Source organism: Oncorhynchus kisutch, linkage group LG20, assembly GCF_002021735.2.
Source record: "Oncorhynchus kisutch isolate 150728-3 linkage group LG20, Okis_V2, whole genome shotgun sequence".
NCBI classification, from domain to species: Eukaryota; Metazoa; Chordata; class Actinopteri; order Salmoniformes; family Salmonidae; genus Oncorhynchus; species Oncorhynchus kisutch.
Genome location: NC_034193.2, coordinates 37,235,269 through 37,258,871, shown reverse-complemented (window position 1 = coordinate 37,258,871; position 23,603 = coordinate 37,235,269). Strand labels below are relative to the sequence as shown.

The window sequence follows — 23,603 nt, the reverse complement described above, 5'->3', positions numbered from 1 at the left end:
GCTTACTTACAAGCCCCTAACCAACAATGCAGTTTAAAGAATATGGATAAGAAGAAGAAATATAAAATAACAAGTAATTAAAGAGCAGCACTAAAATAACAATAGCAAGACTACAGTGCCTTGCGAAAGTATTCGGCCTCCTTGAACTTTGCGACCTTTTGCCACATTTCAGGCTTCAAACATAAAGATATAAAACTGTATTTTTTTGTGAAGAATCAACAACAAGTGGGACACAATCATGAAGTGGAACGACATTTATTGGATATTTATTTGCGCCACCTTTTGCTGCGATTACAGCTGTAAGTCGCTTGGGGTAGGTCTCTATCAGTTTTACACATCGAGAGACCGACATTTTTTCCCATTCCTCCTTGCAAAACAGCTCGAGCTCAGTGAGGTTGGATGGAGAGCATTTGTGAACAGCAGTTTTCAGTTCTTTCCACAGATTCTCGATTGGATTCAGGTCTGGACTTTGACTTGGCCATTCTAACACCTGGATATGTTTATTTTTGAACCATTCCATTGTAGATTTTGCTTTATGTTTTGGATCATTGTCTTGTTGGAAGACAAATCTCCGTCCCAGTCTCAGGTCTTTTGCAGACTCCACCAGGTTTTCAGGTTTTCCAGGTTTTCTTCCCATCAATTTTAACCATCTTCCCTGTCCCTGCTGAAGAAAAGCAGGCCCAAAGCATGATGCTGCCACCACCATGTTTGACAGTGGCGATGGTGTGTTCAGGGTGATGAGCTGTGTGGCTTTTACGCCAAACATAACGTTTTGCATTGTTGCCAAAAAGTTCAATTTTGGTTTCATCTGACCAGAGCACCTTCTTCCACATGTTTGGTGTGTCTCCCAGGTGGCTTGTGGCAAACTTTAAACAACACTTTTTATGGATATCTTTAAGAAATGGCTTTCTTCTTGCCACTCTTCCATAAAGGCCAGATTTGTGCAATATACGACTGATTGTTGTCCTATGGACAGAGTCTCCCACCTCAGCTGTAGATCTCTGCAGTTCATCCAGAGTGATCATGGGCCTCTTGGCTGCATCTCAGATCAGTCTTCTCCTTGTATGAGCTGAAAGTTTAGAGGGACGGCCAGGTCTTGGTAGATTTGCAGTGGTCTGATACTCCTTCCATTTCAATATTATCGCTTGCACAGTGCTCCTTGGGATGTTTAAAGCTTGTGAAATCTTTTTGTATCCAAATCCGGCTTTAAACTTCTTCACAACAGTATCTCGGACCTGCCTGGTGTGTTCCTTGTTCTTCATGATGCTCTCTGCGCTTTTAACGGACCTCTGAGACTATCACAGTGCAGGTGCATTTATACGGAGACTTGATTACACACAGGTGGATTGTATTTATCATCATTAGTCATTTAGGTCAACATTGGATCATTCAGAGATCCTCACTGGAGAGAGTTTGCTGCACTGAAAGTAAAGGGGCTGAATAATTTTGCACGCCCAATTTTTCAGTTTTTGATTTGTTAAAAAAGTTTGAAATATCCAATAAATGTCGTTCCACTTCATGATTGTGTCCCACTTGTTGATTCTTCACAAAAAAATACAGTTTTATATCTTTATGTTTGAAGCCTGAAATGTGGCAAAAGGTCGCAAAGTTCAAGGGGGCCGAATACTTTCGCAAGGCACTGTATATACGAGGGTACCAGTACAGAGTCAATGTGAGGGGGCACCGGAAAGTTGAGGTTATATGTACATGTAGGTAGAGTTATTAAAGTGACTATGCATAGATGATAACAGAGAGTAGCAACGGTGTAAAAGAGGAGGGGCAATGCAAATGGTCTGGAGTATTATGGCTTAGGGGGAAAAGGTGTTAAGAAGCCTCTTGGACCTAGACTTGGCGCTCCGGTACCACTTGCCGTGCGGTAGCAGAGAGAACAGTCTATGATTAGGGTGGCTGGAGTCTTTGACAATTTTCAGGGCCTTCCTCTGATACCGCCTGGTATAGAGGTCCTGGATGGCAGGAAGCTTGGACCCAGTGATGTACTGCGCCGATCACACTACCCTCTATAGTGCCTTGCGGTCGGAGGCCGGGCAGTTGCCATACCAGGCAGTGATGCAACCAGTAGGATGCTCTCGATGGTGCAGCTGTAGAACCTTTTGAGTATCTGAGGACCCATGACAAATAATTTCAGTCTCCTGAGGGGGAATAGGTTTTGTTGTGCCCTCTTCACGACTGTCTTGGTATGCTTGGACCATGTTAATTTGTTGGTGATGTGAACACCAAGGAACTTGAAACTCTCAACCTGCTCCACTGCAGCCCCGTCGATGAGAATGGGGGTGTGCTTGGTCCTCCTTTTCCTGTAGTTTGTCTTGATCAAGTTGAGGGAGAGGTTGTTGTCCTGATACCACACGGCCAGGTCTTTGACCTCCTCCCGGCACGACTCCAACACCATCATTAAGTTTGCCGATGACACAATAGTGGTAGGCCTGATCACCGATAGGCTGTCTCGTTGTTGTCGGTGATCAGGCCTACCACTATTGGTAGGCCGGCAGCTCAGGACAGACGGGCGGCTCCGGCAGCTCAGGACAGACGGGCGGCTCCGGCAGCTCAGGACAGACGGGCGGCTCCGGCAGCTCAGGACAGACGGGCGGCTCCGGCAGCTCAGGACAGACGGGCGGCTCCGGCAGCTCAGGACAGACGGGCGGCTCCGGAAGCTCAGGACAGACGGGCGGCTCCGGCAGCTCAGGACAGACGGGCGGCTCCGGCAGCTCAGGACAGACGGGAGGCTCCGGCAGCTCAGGACAGACGGGAGGCTCCGGCAGCTCAGGACAGACGGGAGGCTCAGGACAGACGGGAGGCTCCGGCAGCTCAGGACAGACGGGAGGCTCCGGCAGCTCAGGACAGACGGGAGGCTCTAGCAGCGCTGAGCAGGCGGGAGCACTTGTAGGGAGGAGACGGAGAGACAGCCTGGTGCGGGGGGCTGCCACCGAGGGCTGGTGTGGAGGAGGCACCGTATAGACCGGACCGTGGAGGCGCACTGGAGGTCTCGAGCACCGAGCCTGCACAACCCTACCTGGCTGGATACTCCCCGTAGCCAGGCCAGTGCGGCGAGGTGGAATAGACCGCACTGGGCTGTGCTGGCGAACCGGGGACACCATGCGTAGGGCTGGTGCCATGTACCCCGGCCCGAGGAGACCAGATACGCTGAGCCGGCTTAATGGCACCTGGGTCGATGCCCACTCTAGCCCAGCCGATACGAGGCGCTGCTATGTAACGCAACGGGCTATGCCTGCGCACCGGGGACACTACTAAATGACACCAATAAAAAGAAGAGACTTGCTTGGTTCAAGAAACACGAGCAATGGACATTAGACTGGTGGATCATTTTTTTTCAACAGGACAATGACCCAACACACAACCAGGCTGTGTAAGGGCTATTTGACCAAGAAGGAGAGAGATGTTTGGGATGAGTCAGACTGCAGAGTGAAGGAAAAGCAGCCAACAGGTGCTCAGCATATGTGGGAACTCTTTCAAGACTGTTGGAAAAGCATTCCAAGTGAAGCTGGTTGGGAGAATGCCAAGATTGTGCAAAGCTGTCATCAAGTCAAAGGGTGGCTACTGTAAAATATATTTGAATTTGTTAAACACTTTTTTGGTGACTACATGATTCCATATGTGTTATAGTGTTGATGTCTTCACTATTCACTAAAATAGTCTTCACTAAAATAGTAAAAATAAAGAAAAAACCTTTAAATGAGTAGGTGTTCTAAAACTTTTGACCGGTAGGTTGTCCACACACACGGCCAAAAGGATGTGGACAGCCCTTCAAATTAGTGGATTTGGATTTGGCGAGTGCTGAAGCACGTAGCGAGTAAAAATCGTCTGTCCTCAGTTGCAACACTCACTACCGAGTTCCAAACGGCCTCTTGAAGCAACGTCAGCACAAGAACTGTTATTCGGGAACTTCATGAAATGGGTTTCCATGGCCGAGCAGCCGCACACAAGCCTAAGATCACGATGAGCAATGCCAAGAGTCGGCTGGAGTGGTGCCATTGGACTCTGGAGCAGTGGAAACGCGTTTAGCAGATGCCAAGAAAACGCTACCTGCCCCAATGCATAGTGCCAACTGTAACGTTTGGAGGAGGAATAATGGTCTGGGGCTGTTTTTCATGGTTTGGGCTGGGCCGCTTAGTTCCAGTGAAGGAAAATCTTAACTCTACAGTATACAATGACTTTCTAGACAATTACAACTTTGTGGCAAAAGTTTGGGGAAGGCCCTTTGCTGTGCACAAAGCGAGGTCTATACAGAAATGGTTTGTCAAGACCCATGTGGAAGAACATGACTGGACTGCAAGAGCCCTGACCGCAACCCCATCAAACACCTTCGGGATGAATTGGAAAGCTGACTGCGGGCCTAATCGCCCAACATTAATGCCCAACCTCACTCATGCTCTTGTGGCTGAATGGAAGCAAGTCCCCGCAGCAATGTTCTAACATCTAGTGGAAAGCCTTCCCTGAAGAGTGGAGGCTGTTATAGCAGCAAAGGAGGGACCAACTCCATATTTATGCCCATGATGAACAGGTGTCCATATACTTTTGGCTATGTAAAGTATTTCAAAAGACAGAAATACAGCCGGTATGATAGATTTTGAATCATATGATACAGAATGCCTCATATGATGCTGCGTTTTTAAAAGTTATACATCTTGAAAACACAATCAAGTTAATGTGGCTAGTTGCAATAACCGTCATAACCGTTCATAGGTTGACTCACTGTAAGCCATTTTTCAATTCTGTATATTTTGTAGTAGGACAACAAAATACCTGTGAACTGAGGAACAACAGTCAATTTTACAACAGAATGTTAAACTTTATAGCGTTGAGCGGCTGGTGCTCTATTGCTCTGCTGTAGCGGCTTTGAGGGTATCTCACGCTCTGGTTTCATATTGCACCCAAATGTTAGCTTAGCTGGCTAGCACTCTGGCGTCGAAACAGCTGCAGAAAGAAACACATGCTACAGCAGGTGGTGTAAACCTCAGCTAATCCACACTAGACCAGATTATTTTCCTGACACACACACACACATTCTAAACCATAACAAAGATCCTGTAGGTGCTTGCCATAGTTTTTGGAAAAGAGAGCATGTGCTTCTGATTTGGGGTGAAGCCTTTTTGCTAATTCCTCCAATAACAATATGAAGCTGGGCCTCTTTGACTTGGACCCACATGCCCCCACACACACACACACGTGTGGTTTAGCAGATTTGAAAAAAATACACAAGCGATTGTCCACATTAGGTCAGACGGCATAACAACATACTAGAGGTCGACCGATTAAATCGGAATAGCCGATTAATTAGGGCCGATTTAAAGTTTTCATAACAATCGGAAATCGGTATTTTTGGGCGCCGATTTGCTGATTTTTTACATTTTTGTTTTATTTTTTATACCTTTACTTAACTAGGCAAGTCAGCTTAGAACACATTCTTATTTTCAATGACAGCCTAGGAACGGTGGGTTAACTGCCTTGTTCAGGGGCAGAACGACAGATTTTCACCTTGTCAGCTCGGGGGAACCAATCTTGCAACCTTACAGTTAACTAGTCCAACGCAATAACGACCTGCCTCTCTCTCGTTGCACTCCACAAGGAGACTGCCTGTTACGCGAATGCAGTGAGCCAAGGTAAATTGCTAGCTAGCATTAAACTTATCTTATAAAAAACAATCAATCATAATCACTAGTTAACTACACATGGTTGATGATATTACTAGATATTATCTAGCGTGTCCTGCGTTGCTTATAATCTGACTGAGCATACAAGCATACAAGTATCTGACTGAGCGGTGGTAGGCAGAAGCAGCACTTTTGTGCGTTTTACCAGCAGCTCTTCATTGTGTGTCAAGCATTGCGCTGTTTATGAGGCTGGTGTAACCGAAGTGAAATGGCTAGCTAGTTAGCACGCGCTAACTAGAGGGACGGAAGCTATACTGTTTCACTGGCAAGACTAAAGTGCCAAGTGTTGACCAAGGAACAGATTCGGAAATATTCACCACTAAAAACAGGCCACAAATAAGAACAAAATGTAAAAAGCATTGACATTCAACAACGTATGTGTATCGAATGCTAACTAGGTTGACCATGATTCATTCCACACATTAAAAGGGGCCTGAGGCAATGACATCAGAAACTTGCAATTTAGTCAAACCCGTGGGGTTCAGTTATCTGCTTTCAAGCCAGTAGTAGGCCTTCGGAGAGCACGGTATGAAAAACGAGCACAGCCGGGGTCCGTAAGCTGTCCTTTTCCAATTACAATTAATTCTGAAATAGGTCTGCCTACCATAGTAGTTTTAAATATTAAAGACGAGTCAGAGCAAGACTTAACTTTTTTTATTTTCTACTAGCACTGACTTAGCTGATAGCTACCTTATTGAGTAATAATGTACATTTCTATGACAAGGATTGTGGTTGTCCCACCTAGCTATCTTAAGATGAATGTACTAACTTTAAGTCACTCTGAATAGGAACATCTGTTAAATGACAAAAATGTTGAGAGAGATAGACCAGCTGAATGAAGACATCAAATCCACTGACAGGGGATAAGGAATCAGGATCTTTAATCAAGGATTTGCGCTCAGCGGCAGATCAAGTATTGAAGAGGTTTTTCTTTGGTGACAAAAGTGCCATGCTTCATTACTGAACTAAGTGGATTCTGTAGGTTGATGTTTTAAGCAAAAATATTCAAGCTAATGGGCATTGTCTACAAAGTTCCATCACCTTTTGGGGCAATGCTTTACAAAGACCTCCTTGCAGGGTAACTCATGGGTGGTGTCTCAAATGACACCCTATTCCCTAGTAGGGCCCTGCTCAAAAGTAGTTCACTATATTGGGTATAGGGTGCATTTGGGATCACCCCTGCTGTTTGCAGGGTAAATGTATGGGTATAACTTTTGACTTTAACCAAAAAGCAAGTATGCAACCGTGGGGATGTTGGTTTTGATTAGCACCTTACAAAGGATGTACCATTTTCAACTCATTTCATACCTTACCACCATTAGAAACTTATTCCATTTTCCATAGGTAGCCATTGAGAATCACTAGATGTCGTACTATTCATAATACAATATAGGCCCATGATGTTGTATTAGTTGAGAAACCCATTCCATTTTCCATATAGGATGCATTTGAGAATCGCTGGTTGTCGTACTATACATTAGCCTACATAGTATTTGTCATTTCCAGTATTAAATAGGTCACTCCCTATCCTACAGCACCTTCAGTCAAGTCAACCCCATCCCTCTTAAATGCAGCTAGCCCGCTCCATCAGGAATAATGGCTCCTGCACCAATTAAACACCAATGAAACAGCATGAATAATAGAGGCGCTATTGGCTGGCTAACCTGATTCCAGCGCACACGTTTAATTACTGTGGGTCGATCTATTCCTAGGTGGGTTCGCCATCATTTCTCTCTCCCGTCTGAGGAGAAACCGGGGTTGGGGTGTGTGTGTGAGTGGTATATCTGAAACATTGTTTAAAAATATATATATAATGTGTGTGTGTATTAGGGCTGGGCGATATATTGAATTAATTTGATTCATTCAAATGTTTGTTTTAGCGCAATGCTTCAAAGTGGAATAGACTGGGATATGTGACAGAAGACAAGCTGAGCTCTTCCTTTTCAAATGTCTGGAATGCCCTTTTATGGATGTACAGATACTAGTCCACCCACAGATGGAGGAATCAGGGTTGGGTGAAGTTGCCCCTAGATGCTGATCTTGGGTCAGTTTAGCATTTCCCCCACTAATGGTTAATGTTAGGATTGGAAGTTGATCCTTATCTGTCCCTATGGGAATCGTCACCACGATTGTAAGTAAGCATTTCACTGTAAGGTCTACACCTGTTGTATTTGGCGCATGTGACAAAGTGTGCAGGTCTCTTAATGTGTGAAGAGGTTGTCAAAGCCCACCCAAATGTAATTTGAGTAAACAGAACTATTCCTTTAAAAACGCACCACCAGGGGCAAACGACCTGCCCCCCAGGACACCTAGAGCACCCGATGTCACAGGAAGGCCAAAAAGATCATCAAGGACAACAACCACCCGAGCCGCTGCCTGTTCACTCCGCTACCATCTAGAAGGCGAGGTCAGTACAGGTGCATCATAGCTGGGACCGAGAGACTGAAAAACAGCTTCTATCTCAAGACCATCAGACTGTTAAACAGTCATCACTAACACGGTGAGGCTACTGCCTATATACAGATTGAAATCACTGGCCACTTTAATAAATGGATCACTAGTCACTTTAATCATGTTTACATATCTTGCATTACTCATCTCAAATATATATACTGTATTTTGTACTATCTGTTGCATCTTGCCTATGCCACTCTGTCATTGGTCATCCATATATTTATATGTATATATTCTTATTACATTCCTTTAGTTAGATTTGTGTGTATTAGGTAGTTGTTGAATTGTTAGATTACTTGTTAGATATTGCTGCACTGTAGGAACTAGAAGTATTTCGCCTCACTCGCAATAACATCTGCTAACCATGTCTATGGGACCAAAAACATTTGATTTGATATTGATTAAAATGGCAATCTGGGATTCAAACAACAACAGGTAGCCCCCTACCACTTTTTGGATAAAGAGCTGAGGGATGGAGCTGGAGAAATGTAACCACTTTCAAATTTAAGTCTTCTCTGCATTCTCCACCATTGTTCAATCCCTAAGGAGAGCTCCATAGCCTTGGCTCAGGAAGCCAACTTCCCCGCTCTTGTTACCCAGAGATAGACGACACATCTGGGCCAGCAATGAGGGATCTCTCCCCTGGGTCACCAGACTGGCTCCCGTTGTGTATATGCACAGGTGCCAAAATGGTGCAGGGTACCATATTCATTAAAGGAATAGTGTGTTATTTTGGCAATTAAGTGATTTTTATACACACCCAGAGTCAGATGAACTCATGGATACCATTGTTATGTCTTTGCGTGCAATTTGAGGGAAAGTAGTTTCGCGAGGCATTGCTAACTAGCGTTAGCGCAATGACTGGTAGTCTACCAGAACTCCACCACCCATCTACCTCAGCTATAATGGGGGCCAACTAAAGAAATACACGATTATGAAATTATGAAGTTGCAAAAGCGGCTACTGGTTTGTTAGAAACTTATGTGAATGTAACAGAGTCCATGTCTGCCACTATAATGATACTTACATTCAAACCGGCACATTAGACTCAAACAAACCATGCAAACTTCTGGAGCAAAAACCAAGCTTGTCACACCAGGCATGTAGATCTCAGGTTCGGTGACGTCCTTGTGGGATGCTAACGCAGCTACCTGGTACATTCACACATTGAGGTAATAAGTGTTTCAACGCGTGTTCTCTGAGGTGTTGGGGAGTAAAATCGTTGTGGAAAAAACTATTGTTTTGAATAACGAAATTACTGCCCATAGTTCAGAAAATATGACATGTTGCTCAAGGACAATGCGAACAAGACATCAAATTGAAGTCGGAAGTTTACATACACTTAGGTTGGAGTCATTAAAAAACGTGTTTTTCAACCACTCCACAAATTTCTTGTTAACAAACTATTGTCTTGGCAAGTCAGTTGGGACATCTACTTTGTGCATGACAAGTAAATTACCCAACAATTGTTTACAGACAGATTATTTCACTTATAATTCACTGTATCACAATTCCAGTGGGTCAGAAGTTTACATACACTAAATTGACTGTGCCTTTAAACAGCTTGGAAAATTCCAGAAAATTATGTCATGGCATTAGAAGCTTCTGATAGACTAATTGACATAATTTGGAGGTGTACCTGTGGATTTATTGCAAGGCCTACCTTCAAACTCAGTGCCTCTTTGCTTGACATCATAGGAAAATCTAAAGAAATCAGCCAAGATCTCAGAAGAAAAATGGTAGACCTCCACAAGTCTGCTTCATCCTTGTGAGCAATTCCCAAACACCTGAAGGTATCATGTTCATCTGTACAAACAATAGTACGCAAGTATAAACACCATGGGACCACGCAGGCGTCATACCGCTCAGGAAGGTGACGCGTTCTGTCTTCTAGATATGAGCGTACTTTGGTGCGAAAAGTGCAAATCAATCCCAGAACAGCAGCAAAGAACCTTGTGAAGATGCTGGAGAAGCGGGTACAAAAGTATCTATATACACAGTAAAACGAGTCCTATATCGACATAACCTGAAAGACCGCTCGGCAAGGAAGAAGCCATGGCTCCAAAACCGCCATAAAAAAGCCTGACTACGGTTTGCAACTGCACATGGGGGACAAAGATCGTACTTTTTGGAGAAATGTCCTCTGGTCTGATGAAACACAAATAGAACTGTTTGGCCATAATGACCATCGTTATCTTTGGAGGAAAAAGGGGGAGGCTTGCAAGCCAAAGAACACCTTTGGCTTGCTTTGCTACAGGAGGGACTGGTGCACTCCACAAAATAGATGGCATCATGAGAAAAATTATGTGGATATATTGAAGCAACATCTCAAGACATCAGTCAGGAAGTTAAAGCTTGGTCGCAAATGGGTCTTCCAAATGGACAATGACCCCAAGCATACTTCCAAAGTTGTGGCAAAATGGCTTAAGGACAAAAAAGTCAAGGCATTGGAGTGGCCATCACAAAACCCTGACCTCAATCCTATGGAAAATTTGTTGGTAGAACTGAAAAAGCATGGGCGAGCAAGGAGGCCTTCAAACCTGACTCAGTTACACCAGCTGTCAGGAGGAATTGGCCAAAATTCACCCAACTTATTGTGGGAAGGTTGTGGAAGGCTACCCAAAACGTTTGACCAAGTTAAACAATTTAAAGGCAATGCTACCAAATACTTATTGAGTGTATGTAAACTTCTGACCCACTGGGAATGTGATGAAAGAAATTCAAGCTGAAATACATTTCTCTCTCTACTATTATTCTGACATTTCGCAATCTTAAAATAAAGTGGTGATCATAACTGACCTAAGGCAGGGAATTTTTACTAGGATTAAATGTCAGGGATTGTGAAAAACTGAGTTTAAATGTATTTGGCTAAGGTGTATGTAAACTTCCAACTTCAACTGTATAAGAAATGCTTCAAATGACCTGCCCACCTTGGCAAGCACAAGTAACAACAACAACAAAGATGGCGGTGAAAAAACAGTGCTTAGGCCTAGGAGTGTGAACATTTAAACAAAGTTGGTATCCTTTACATTAAGAAAATCCATAACCCAATTTATTTTGTTTGTAATTTTGTTTGGGGAAAAACAAACAATCACAGTACAATTATCAAAAAAACATTATTTTCCATGTTGAAGCCTAACTAGACTTCAGCCTGTAAAGGTCTGTGGATAGTAAGGTAATTTAAATAAAACCAGAAAGCTAAAGGCAAACAATTTGCTAGGCCTGCAAGACAAGATATAGCGAGAAATAGATTACAAAGAAAAAAAAATTCTGCCTGCCCCCTCCTCTCTCCCTCATGTTGGTTTGCCTGCTCTTGTTCTTTACCAGAGATCTGTATTTAATAATAAGATGCTCATGTCTCCGCCCTAACAATGGGAGTCATTGTCCCGAAGGCGGGAAGGCAGGTGACAAGCTTAGTGCCAAAATAAGCCCGTAGAAACACATTGGGTTAATTTTGGACAGATTTTGGTGAGACTGAGACCTCTTGCTTCGTCTCTTCCTCTCGGTCTTCACTAATGATGCAAGTGTGTGTTCAGTCTTCGGTCTGTTGCTTGTAGAATATCTTAGCCTATTCATTGATAATAGGCCCTGCTTTACTGAAGTTGCTAGACATTGTAAGCCAAGAAATGGCAAGATAGAGCTTTCCATTGCGAGATACAGCATTTGATTGCTGATAGATAGGCCTATTGCATGGTTCTGACTGGTGGCCGACCTGCCTATACTGTGCCACTCCCCTTTCGCTCTGTCCCTCACTACCTCGCTATGAAAAATGAAAGTGGTTGTGTTCTCGGAAGTACAATAACTAACCAGTTTCATCCGTTCTAAAAATACTGAATCTTAGGCATCTCGACACTCATTAATGAGAGTTGGCACTCTCCACCACTACATCATCGTCGTTAACTTTGAAAAATGGCAAAGAAAAGCAAGCAATTTATTCCCCCTCCGAGTATCTTTGCTAGATCCCATTTGTTCTTCATTTCATGCACCTTGGTTTAGGTGTAGGCTACTGTGTATTACTGTGGAGTGGGTAGCGAGTCGCGACTGTTCAAAAAATGTACCCACAAGCCTGTAAGGGGTTATAGAATGAATTCTGAAAATGAAAAAATGGCAGTGTGGATATTGGAGTGTGTTGAAGGACACTAGAGAAGAAAAAAAACATCTAGGTAAACACAATTACTTCCTTTCCTTTTCACTGTCTGTGGGGAACTTTCTGGCTTAGCCACTGAAAAAGTATGTGTACATGTGTTAGGCGAGTACGAGAACATCTGCCGCTTAGGGATCCCGCAAGACAAAGCTAATATGATACGATGTTATGATATATACATTTTTTAAGTAACTTTCAACTCTGCTCTGCCAAAGTAAAGAAAAACCATTTTTTATTAAATAAACATGAAGAATTTGTGTGTACACATGGGGCTTGCATTTCAAGATTTCAAGTTATAGGGGATAGATTGAAAAAGATGATAAAGAACATTGAGGAAAAGGACATCAGATCTATGAGAATGTATTTATGTATGAAGCATGAAGTATTTCTAAAACTCAGTCACTGCTGCAATGACAGAAGCGTGCCATTTATCAACAGGTAAAACCTGGCAAGCCTGTTACCTCATACAATAGAAATTTAGCTAAGAGCAAAGACAGGCGCATTTTGTTCAAAAGTTAGGGATATTGAAATTGTCCTCACTTAGCCTGCAGAGCATAAATCATTTTCAGTTTCTATCGCAAAATGTGGCAATGAAGCACATAGAGTTATGACAGTGGTTAGACCTACCTTATGTGTGTTCTGTACAATATTACCCAAGTGGGTTGGACTGAAAAACAATGCTAAGTAGCTTATAAATACAAGAAGAGAGCCATTGGAGGTAATCATTAGCATATTCTACTGTCCTCATTGATTTCTGTGTTATTAGAGCAATTAGATTAGGCTGGCATACTATATACAGGTAACTGCCAAAATAAAGGAAACACCAACAAAGTGTATTAAAGGTCCAATGCAACCATTTTTATCTCAATATCAAATCATTTCTGGGTAACAATGAAGTACCTTAATGTGACTGTTATCAATAAAAAAAATGTCCAAAATAAACAAAAATAGCATCTTAGCAAAGTGCAATTTCTCAAGCAAGAATTATGCTAGGACTGTCTGGGAGCGGTCTGAGGGGGAAACTGAAAATGAGCTGTTAACAGCAGAGAGATTTGGAACTCTCTGGCTGCAGTCCAAACACTTAAACGACACACCCTATCCCCTCAGCCCTCAAATTAAGTGGACACTTCTGATGACGCATCATGACGTTTGACGAGTATACACTTGCAGGACGAGGGAGGAAGGAATCATTTCTAAATAGACCACCCTTGGCCGGAAATTCATCACTCGTTGATCCGGCGATGATTATGTTTTCAGCCACCGGTAGCTTGTGGGTACTTTATATGCGCAACAATCAATTATGATTGCATGTCTACTTCTATTAAATATATAATTATTAATATACGCCTACTGTAAGATAGCTAGCAAATTAATTAGCTAATGTTAGAAATTGGATATGTAGACGGGCGAGTCGGTCAAGGATCGATTCAGACAAGGTGGTAAATTGTATGACAAGCTACAGTTTATTCAGAGTGAAGATATCTAGAACAGCGTAATTACGGCTCTCCCGCTGGTTCGTACGGAACTGCAGACAAAGAGACCGATACAATCAGTACACCACTTATATATAGAACAGAAAGTAGGTTGATTCTGGAAGATCGGATCTTTGGATTGGTTCAGCTGGGGTGTAGTCTGTAGTCTTCCGCCATTGGCTCAGTTGTCTGTCCGTCATCGTAGAATCCTCTTCGGGCACACAATGTTCAGCTACAAAGGAGATTATGTGGGTGTGCGCTGGTTTTGGCCATTAGTGTAATGCGGGAGCTATCCTGTAGGGGACCCCACAGGCTCTACTTTGAGTTGTAGCCCTTTATTAACAATAGTTTGGTCACCTGCATAAGAAATAGCATTTCTCTACACTAACTAATGTTAGCCTGCCTAGCTGGAACTTCTGACTTACAATGTCTAACTTATTTGCATCTGTTTTTTACTTACACTTGTATGTTGACTTCTCCATTGATGTTGTTTTTAAGTTTTCGCTGACTTTTCTTAGCGGATTGAATTATGGGGACTTTCAGGCCCCGGAGTGAACATAATCGTACACTCGCAAAGCTGACTAAAAACGTGGGCTGAGGGGTTCCCTTGCTTGGCTAATCATTTGGACCACCCTCCAAGATGGTGACGGGGATTCCCCCAAGGGCATAAGGCGAGGGTAAGTCATTTAAGTGTTTGGACCGCAGGTGAAAATGCATAGTGATGTCACCAGGTGTAACCATTAGTCCAAACAGTAAACTGGAGTATGCAATGGCCAAATTCAGGTAGGTCCCTCACAGTTTCTTAAGTTTAAGAAACATTTTGCAACAGAATCGACATAATGAAAACATCAATGAGTGCATCGATGACGTTATCCCTACAGTGACTGTATGTACATACCCCAACCAGAAGCCATGGATTACAGGCAACATCCACACTGAGCTAAAGGGTAGAGCTGCCCCTTTCAAGGAGCGGGACTCTAAACTGGAAGCTTAGAATAAATCCCGCTATGCCCTCCGACGAACCATCAAACAGGCAAAGCGTCAATACGAATGAGGCATTGCAAACCATTACAGATTACAGAAGCACAGCCGAAAGCTGCCCAGTGACACAAGCCTACTGGACGAGCTAAATTACTTCTATGCTCGCTTCGAGGCAAATAACACTGAAATATGCATGAGAGCATCAGCTGTTCCGGACGACTGTTTGATCCCGCTCTCCATAGCAAGACCTTTAAATTGGTCAACATTCACAAGGGCCAGAAGGATTACCAGGACGTGTACTCTGAGCACGCGCTGACCAACTGGCAAGTGTCTTCACTGACATTTTCAACCTCTCCCTGTCTGAGTCTGGCAGCTTCATTAAATAGTACCCATAAAACACCAGTCTCAACGTCAACAGTGAAGAGGTGAGTCCGGGTTACAGGCCTTATAGGCAGAGTTGCAAAGAAAAGGCCATATCTCAGACTGGCCAATAAAAAGAAAAGATTAAGATGGGCAAAAGAACACAGACATTGGACAAAGGAACTCTGCCAGGCATCCCGGAGTGGCCTCTTCGCTGTTGCCGTTGAGACTGGTGTTCTGCGGGTACTATTTAATGAAGCTGCCAGTTGAGTACTTGTGAGGGGTCTGTTTCTCAACCACGACACTCTAATGTACTTGTCCTCTTGCTCAGTTGTGCACCGGGGCCTCCCACTCCACTTTCTATTCTGGTAGAGCCAGTTTGCGCTGTTCTGTGAAGGGAGTAGTACACAGCATTGTATGAGATCTTCAGTTTCTTTGCAATTTCTCCAATTTCTCAGAACAAGAATAGACTGACGAGTTTCGGAAGAAAGTTATTCGTTTCTGGCCATTTTGAGCCTGTAATCGAAACTACAAATGCTGATGCTCCAGATACTCAACTAGTCTAAAGAAGGCCAGTTGTATTGCTTCTTTAATCAGAACAGTTTTTGTAATTTCAAAAGGGTTTTCTAATTATCAATTAGCCTTTTAAAATGCTAAACTTGGATTAGCTAACACAATGTGCCATTGGAACACAGGAATGATGGTTGCTGATAATGGGCCTCTGTACGCCTATGTAGACATTCCATTAAAAATCATCCGTTTCCAGCTACAATATCCATTTACAACATCAACAATGTCTACACTGTATTTTAATGGAAAACAATGTGCTTTTCTTGCAAAAACATAGACATTTCTAAGTGACCCCAAACTTTTGAACGGTAGTCTACATATTACCTCAATTACGTCGACTAACCGATGCCCCCGCACATTGACTCCGTACCAGTACCCCCTATATATAGCCTCGCTATTGTTATTTTACTGCTGCTCTTTAATTATTTGATACTTTTATTTCTTCTTTTTTTAAGGTATTTTTCTTAACTGCAATGTCAGTTAAGGGCTTGTAAGTAAGTATTTCACTGTAAGCATTTCACCTGTTGTATTCGGCGCATGTGACAAATACCATTATATTTTATTTGATTATAGGGAAAGCCATCCATCCCACCAAAACAGGCTTAAATGTCAGGTAGTCTTTTCAAACAGCTCTTACACTAAAAGGGTGGAAATATATATAAAACTGTCTCAGGCTAAGTCCAGAATCTCCCAATTAACGGAGGCGCATAAAGATGGCGGCCCCCATACACTTACCACAAATTCCTTGTTTTGCTAAATTTGACTTATTGTACATTGCTCTCTGTCGCTCTTTTGTTGGTATAGTCATTAGCAAAGTATAGCCTACATGACCCACCTTTAGCTTCAAGACGCAGGCAATTTGAAAAAAAACTAAAAAGAAGACTGTTCTGATTTATTGGCACATTGAACCATATCGCCCGCTGTTGTTACACTCAGTGGATAGTGCTAAAATGTTGTGAAATTGTTAGATTATATTCCTTGTTAGATATTACTGCATGTTTGGAACTAGAAGCACAAGCATTTCGCTACACTCGCATTAACACCTGCTAACCATGTGTATGTGGAAAAATGTATTTGATTTGAAATAATTACGTCATATCTGAATTCTGCCAGCTTTACGCACGTTCGCCATTGGGCTGAGATCCAGTGACAGAGACACACACACTGCCTATGCTCCTTTGAGACACCTCTTTCAAAGTAACTGAGATCTCTTCTTCTAGCCATGGTAGCCAACATAATGGGCAATGGGTATTTTTATACATGACCCTAAGCATGATGGGATGTTAATTGCTTAATTAACTCAGGGACCACACCTGTGTGGAAGCACATGCTTTCAATATACTTTGTATCGATCATTTACTCGAGTGTTTCCTTTATTTTGGCAGTTCCCTGTAGGTACCCTATGCAGTTCCATTGCCTGGATCAAGTATGTTTTACCATGCAGTTCTGGAATGTAGGCTATGGGTGGATGGAATTCATAACAAACGGTTTAACTCGGTGAAAATAGCTCCATGTAGCCTAGAATAACGGGAAAGTGTCTCTTTGAAAAGAGGGGTCTATGCAAGGCAAACGCTTTCTATGGCGAGCAAAACATTAATAAATGTAGACTTATTAACAAGCTAGTAATTTAGCCAATGCAATTGTATATTATTTTGGTCTATAAAACGGTTGGTCAGTATGAGTATAGCCTAACCTTCTTTGGCATTAAGATAGCTTTACCGTCATATTATTCTTTGTCGTACATTCTTAAAAGAAACAAAAAGGAGACTACGAGGGCAGACTTTGATTGATAAATCCAGAGAAATTGACTGTCTAGTCCGAGTGACCTACAACAAACTCAACCAAATGTCATTGAATTATGGATGTGTGAGGTTGCTGCTACAGACCATGGAACAGCTCTCAAAATGTAGCCTAGCTATCTTGTAACAACATATAACAACCACTCCGAATTGGAAACATTACTACAGACGCCCACTCTCAAAAATAACGGATTACATGCGTGCTGGGCAATGTAAGTAGCTTAGCCTACCTTGGAACACAACTCGGAGAAGAGCGGTCTATTTCCCATGTCGCAAAAAGATTCATAGGCACGGGCATGGGACCATCCGACCCACCCGAATTCGAACCCATGCCTCCCGCCCCAACCGCGGCTCCGGGAGCAGATTGCATAGGTGCCGGGGGTGGTCCACCGATCCCGCCGCCGCTACCTGGGTTCAGGAAAGCGGCCCGCACTCCTCCTCTCTCTACGGCCGCCGCCATCATTGCCTCTCCCGGGGTAGCAGCAGGCTATCAGGCTGTGATGCTCGCTCGCGTAGCCACTCTCGGCTATATCGCAGAAACTTGTCAGTGTAGCAGGCAGCTCAAGGCTAGCATATCGAGATAGTGCTGAAACAGTGGCGTTCAGACACAAATCTGGCCGGGGCGTTATTAAGCACGCACACACAAAAACGAGGTACGGTTCTACTATTGGACGCTAGGGGCGCCAGCAGATTTTTCAACGGGGCGGGTCATTGGTTGATTGTAAATAAAAAATCAGAGCTGAATATTATTGGATTATAATAACATTATTATATGTAATTATCCGCCATGTGATTATAGCTAGTAGACAATTATTAGTCTATACATACATAATAAACGTTATTTATAGACTAATGATACAATATCAGGGATCATAATCAGGATTCATACAAAAAATGGCTGCAACAACCAATGAAATATCCCTTAATATACAATCCTACTCCTCTACTAGCCCACAATCCATTCCTAAGAAAGAAATCATATTAAAATGTTATTTTTATATATATAAAAAAATCCACTGTGTCGCTTGCATATTCCATTAAGATTTGGAGAAAATATGTTTCTGGAACTCTTCATTTGATGTTCTGCGTGTAATGTGTTTATTACATAGTTTATTTTGTGTGTGCTTAATTTAGGTTGGTATTTGCACTTTTTGGGACAATTCCATTGGTTTCATTGTCCTTGGCAAACTAAATAACTTTACGCATATAGGCCTATTTGACCCAGGTTTGATCTCCAACTGTAATTTATGTCAGTATTGGTGCTAATGACTCGTGAACAGACTGAGTACTGACTAGGACAGGGCTTGACTTGGTCCCAGCCAATAAGGAGCACCCACACCTTGTTTACTGTGATGTAGTGCCTTCCAGTGGCAATCAAAGATACATTTACTGCTTCTACTACTGAATTTATATGTGCTTCTAGCTTGTATAGGGACATTGCATGCATATCTTCTCTTCTGCTCATATCTGAGATTAACAGGAGTAAAGCATTCTAGTGTAGTTATAATGCATCGTAAGACTTGTCATGAGCATGTGTATTTATTAGAGATCCCCATTAGCTTCTGCCAAGGCAGCAGCTACTCTTCCTGGGGTCCAAACACATTAAGGCACTTATATTACATATAAAACCAAATGTAAAACAGTACATCATATAACATTATTACACCACTACATATCTACAATAGTACATGTATAAATACCACCATACAACAATAATACAATGTACGTGTGTGCTAGCGCTTGTGTACGTATGCGTGTTTCTGTCTCTTCACAGTTTTTACCTGTTTTTAAAAATCTTGATTCTTCTGCTTACATCAGTTACCTGATGTGGAATAGAGTTCCATGTAGTCATGGCTCTATGTAGTACTGTGCGCCTCCCATAGTCTGTGCTGGACTTGGGGATTGTGAAGAGACCTCTGGTGGCATGTCTTGTGGGGTATGCATGTGTAACTGATGTGAAATGGCTAGCTAGTTTGTGGGGTGCGTGCTAATACCGTTTCAATCGGTGAAGTCACTTGCGCTGAGACCTTGAAGTAGTTTTTCCCCTTGCTCTGCAAGGGCCATGGCTTTTGTGGAGCGATGGGTAATGATGCTTCGTGGTAGGCAGTTGTAGCGGTGTGCAGAGGGTCCCTGGTTCGAGCCCAGGTAGGGGCGAGGAGAGGGACGGAAGCAATACTGTTACACATGGGTGTCCGAGCTGTGTGCTAGTAGTCTAAACAGACAGCTCGGTACATTTAGCTTGTCAACACCTCTTACAAAACAAGTAGTGAAGAAGTCAATCTCTCTTCCACTTTGAGCCATGACAGATTAGATTGACATGCATATAATTCATGTTAACTCCCTGTGTACTTTTAAGGGCCAGCTGTGCTGCCCTGTTCTGAGTCAATTGTAATTTTCCTAAGTCCCTCTTTGTGGCTCCTGACCACACTACTGAACAGCAGTCCAGGTGTGACAAAACTAGGGCCTGTAGGACCTGCCTTGTTAATAGTGTTGTTAAGCAGGCAGAGTAGCGCTTTATTATGGACAGACTTCTCCCCATCTTAGCTACTGTGGAATCAATGTTTTGACCATGACAGTATACAATCCAGGGTTACTCCAAGCAGTTTTTGAAATATTTAGGACTAACTTATTCCTTGCCACCCATTCTGAAACTAACTGCAGCTCTTTGTTAAGTGTTGCAGTCATTTCAGTCGCTGTAGTAGCTGACGTGTATAGTGTTGAGTCATCTGCATACATAGAACACACTGGCTTTACTCAGTGGCATAAAGATTGAAAAATGTACATGACACCCTCAGAATGTCTTATTATCCTCTTATAATGATCCTGACTAAAATAACAAACATTTTAAGTCAGTTGAACCTGTGCTACACAGATCCATATTATAGGCCATGTGATAAAACAAACATTACAAGGGCTCATACATGGTTATGTCAAGTAATAAAGCATATGACCTGATGGCTTTACGTCTGACGGCTTTAAGTGTTCCTGCAGTTCTCAAAGGAAATCATATTTCTAAACCAAATATACTGGGTAGACAAGTGCACCAGATCAGACAGTTCGCCATCACTAATTGAATGAGAGGCAACAACTGCCCTCACTTACTTTTGGTGGCATAACATTTTCTGGCCTATCCAGACCAAGAATAAATTATCTCTGAGCGAGCGAGTCCAGGGCTGCGTTCAGTACGTGTTTACGTCCTGGAACGTTCAATTGAACAGAAACGGCGCTGTACCAAAGATTGTCTATTATATTTAGAATATAGTCAATTGACCACTCTAACGATGGAAATGTATGTCCTCAAAGATGGAAAGCAGGCGGGAGGAGGTGAGATCAGATGGGACCATTCTAGACAATGAGAGGGCAGATACGCATGTGAACAACAGGCCATAGAGATAGATAGTGGACTCATCTTTGCAGCTGTGCCATTATAGTGTCTGTGACAGAATGGTAAGCGCCATTGATGTTATCTCCATTTTAAAGTAGTCAATTTTCTTCTTCATTCGTTGATTGCACCCAACTCATAGGAATACCCATTCAGTTGACTACTACTGAAATCCTCAATGGCAAGGTCCATGATGTGTCCTATCTCTATGACAACAAGCACAACTCCAAAGTTAGTCATTTTCTTTTGAAGTTTCCGAAAATGCCACCTGGGTCCACTTAGCAGTTTATTCATAACAACCTAACCATTGAAACTTCTATTTGATTGAATCAAATAAGACTCATGTAGTAAATTAGTAATTACATTTTTTGTTGACCAAATTTGACACGCTCTCATTGACCTCCATACAAAAATTATTCGCTTCGTGGGCTTATTTTTGGTTGACAGATCTTGAGTAAAACCTCTCGCTTCGCCTCTCCTTCTCTGGCTGTACTGAACGACCAGTTGAAAAACGGGGAGGAGTTGGGTTGTGGGTTGGGTAACGCTGTCAGCATGGCCACTTCCCTTTAAATACGTATCTCATGGCTTGAAACCACACCTGACCAAACGGGAGCTAATATACCTCAGTCTGTTCAAGAACGTACAAGAGTATTTTGGGGAAACGAGTCGTTCAGTGCAAACCGAACGCGTACCAAACATTCAAGTGAACTGAACACCCCTTCAGCTTGGGAGATGGCAAATGAACGGTGACTGTCTAGCGAGTCCAGCCATGGTTTCATCTCGCTGTAATATTCTCAGTCAGATTTAAATCGCTCAACATGATAAAATAATTCAACAAAATAATTTAATAGAACTGAATGAAGACCCTTTTCTCTTGGTCACAGACGGATGAAATCCCTCCGTGCTAAAGCTGAAGTTGTAACGAGTCTGCACACATTTTAATGTTGTCTCTGCGCTGCTCAGTGGACGTTTAGGAGAAAATTATCTGTTGACAGTTAAATGAAATAGTGCCAATATTGTACTGTCACTAAGTACGATCATAATTATTTTAAAGTTTTAAGAAATGTAAAATATTATAGTAAGCAGTGGCGATCCATCCACCTGACTGAGCCAGCTCCAAAATGCAGGTGTTTCAACCTAGCTCAGTGTTTTCTGTGGTGGTGGGGCAGCAGTGGAAAATACAGAGCGTAACAGTTGGTAATGTTCTCTAGTTGCAACATGATTGGCTCAGTATTCTGTCACTCACGGGGACACTACTTCACCGCAAAATCTATGGTGAGAGCTCGAAAAAGTAATCCCCTTTGGTGATTTACATTTGAAGTGCCCATCCAAGAAGGCTCAAGGTCATTGGCCACAGAAAAAAAAATATGTCAAATCACATATCTAGAGGCAAAAGAAACGCACACCTATTTCGGCGAGTTGCTGGCTAGCGGAGTGGAACACCTTAAAAATTAAGGAGAGCCACACACTCTAGGAGCTCAGATGCAAAAATATTTATGTCCAACGTTGACAGGCAAGCTGTCTTCATCAGGGTATAATTACTTTAAATTAAAGATACAAGCAACCTCTCGTTTTAACAATAAATTGTCGAGGTCACCCCCTCTCCTAGGGAGGGTGACATGTTCGATGCCAATATAACGTAGAGACGAAATCGAGTGGTTTTCTTCCAAAAAGTGGGTCGCAACTGTCGTGTTTTTGCACCGAATGGTGCTACGATGCTCCGAGATACGTACTTTTAATTTGCGCTTTGTTTTACCCACAATTTTTACCACAAGGACAAGTTATAAAATAAATAACTGCCTTAGTGCAGCACATGATAACACCTTTGATTGGGATCGGTTTCCCTGTTTAGGGGTGTTTGAAGGATCTACATGTATAAGTGCTATTGCATTGAGCACAGCCATTACACTTCCATCCAGTAGGGGCGCAAATACACGTTGTGCAGGGATATCTTGGGGTGGTAAATCAGAGTTTACCAGTTGATCTCTGAGGTTTCTGCCCCGCGATAATACGACCAAGGGAAGGTCCAAAAACAAATGACCGATATTATCATCGGATCTTAGAACGATTCCCTTAATTTGTTCAGAGCACTTTGAATAGCGCGTAGTTAGAACGCAAGAATGCTTATTTTTGCGAGACTGACCTTGAAAAAGGTAATGTCTCGTTTTTTCTTCTTTTTTCTCAATGGTAGTATTAATCTGACCATTTTTGTACCCCCTTGCCTTGAATTTTCTTTGCGTCTCAGCCATATTTCTGTTGAAATGTGATTGTTTTTACAAATTATTTTGATTCGACAGAATTGGCTGTAGGGAAAACTGTTTTTCAAGGGAAGTGGGTGACAACAATCAGCCCTCAACAAACTAGAACATTATCTTCACACAAGATCAGAAGATCAAGAAAACTGATTTGACGTGTATCAGATTACATAGTAAATCTCAGATGCTCAGAACAGGAGTTAAGAAAAGCATGGAATGCCTGGAGCTGTTTCACATCACCCCTCCACAGAACAAAAATATCATCAATATACCGTTTCCAAATAATGGAAACGAGAGGATCCTTTCGATCCTTGAGAGGATTGAAAATAGACTGTTTTTCCATGTAACCCACATACATATCAGCATAGTAAGGAGCCATGTGGGATCCCATAGCAGTACCCTTCGTCTGAATAAAGAAATAATTTAGAAACATGAAATAGTTGTGTGTGAGTACTATTTCAGCCAATGTTAAAATGCATGCACTGGAAGGTAGTTCATT

The 23,603-nt window shown here is 42.5% G+C and overlaps 1 protein-coding gene across 4 annotated transcripts in view; it reads right to left on the bottom strand.

Moving 5' to 3' along the window:
- The window catches only part of LOC109875483 (phosphofurin acidic cluster sorting protein 2), a 101,039-nt gene extending 82,887 nt beyond the window's left edge, over positions 1 to 18,152 (bottom strand). For 3 of the 4 annotated variants that reach the window (XM_031799291.1, XM_031799292.1, XM_020467812.2), the window contains exon 1: positions 17,698 to 18,114. In XM_031799291.1, the coding sequence (XP_031655151.1) occupies positions 17,698 to 17,930 (233 nt within the window). In that variant the 5' untranslated portion in view covers positions 17,931 to 18,114. Of the gene's footprint in view, positions 1 to 17,697 lie in introns of all 4 variants that reach the window. The other variant, XM_031799293.1, reaches the window with a different exon arrangement.
- Positions 18,153 to 23,603: the final 5,451 nt, after the last annotated feature.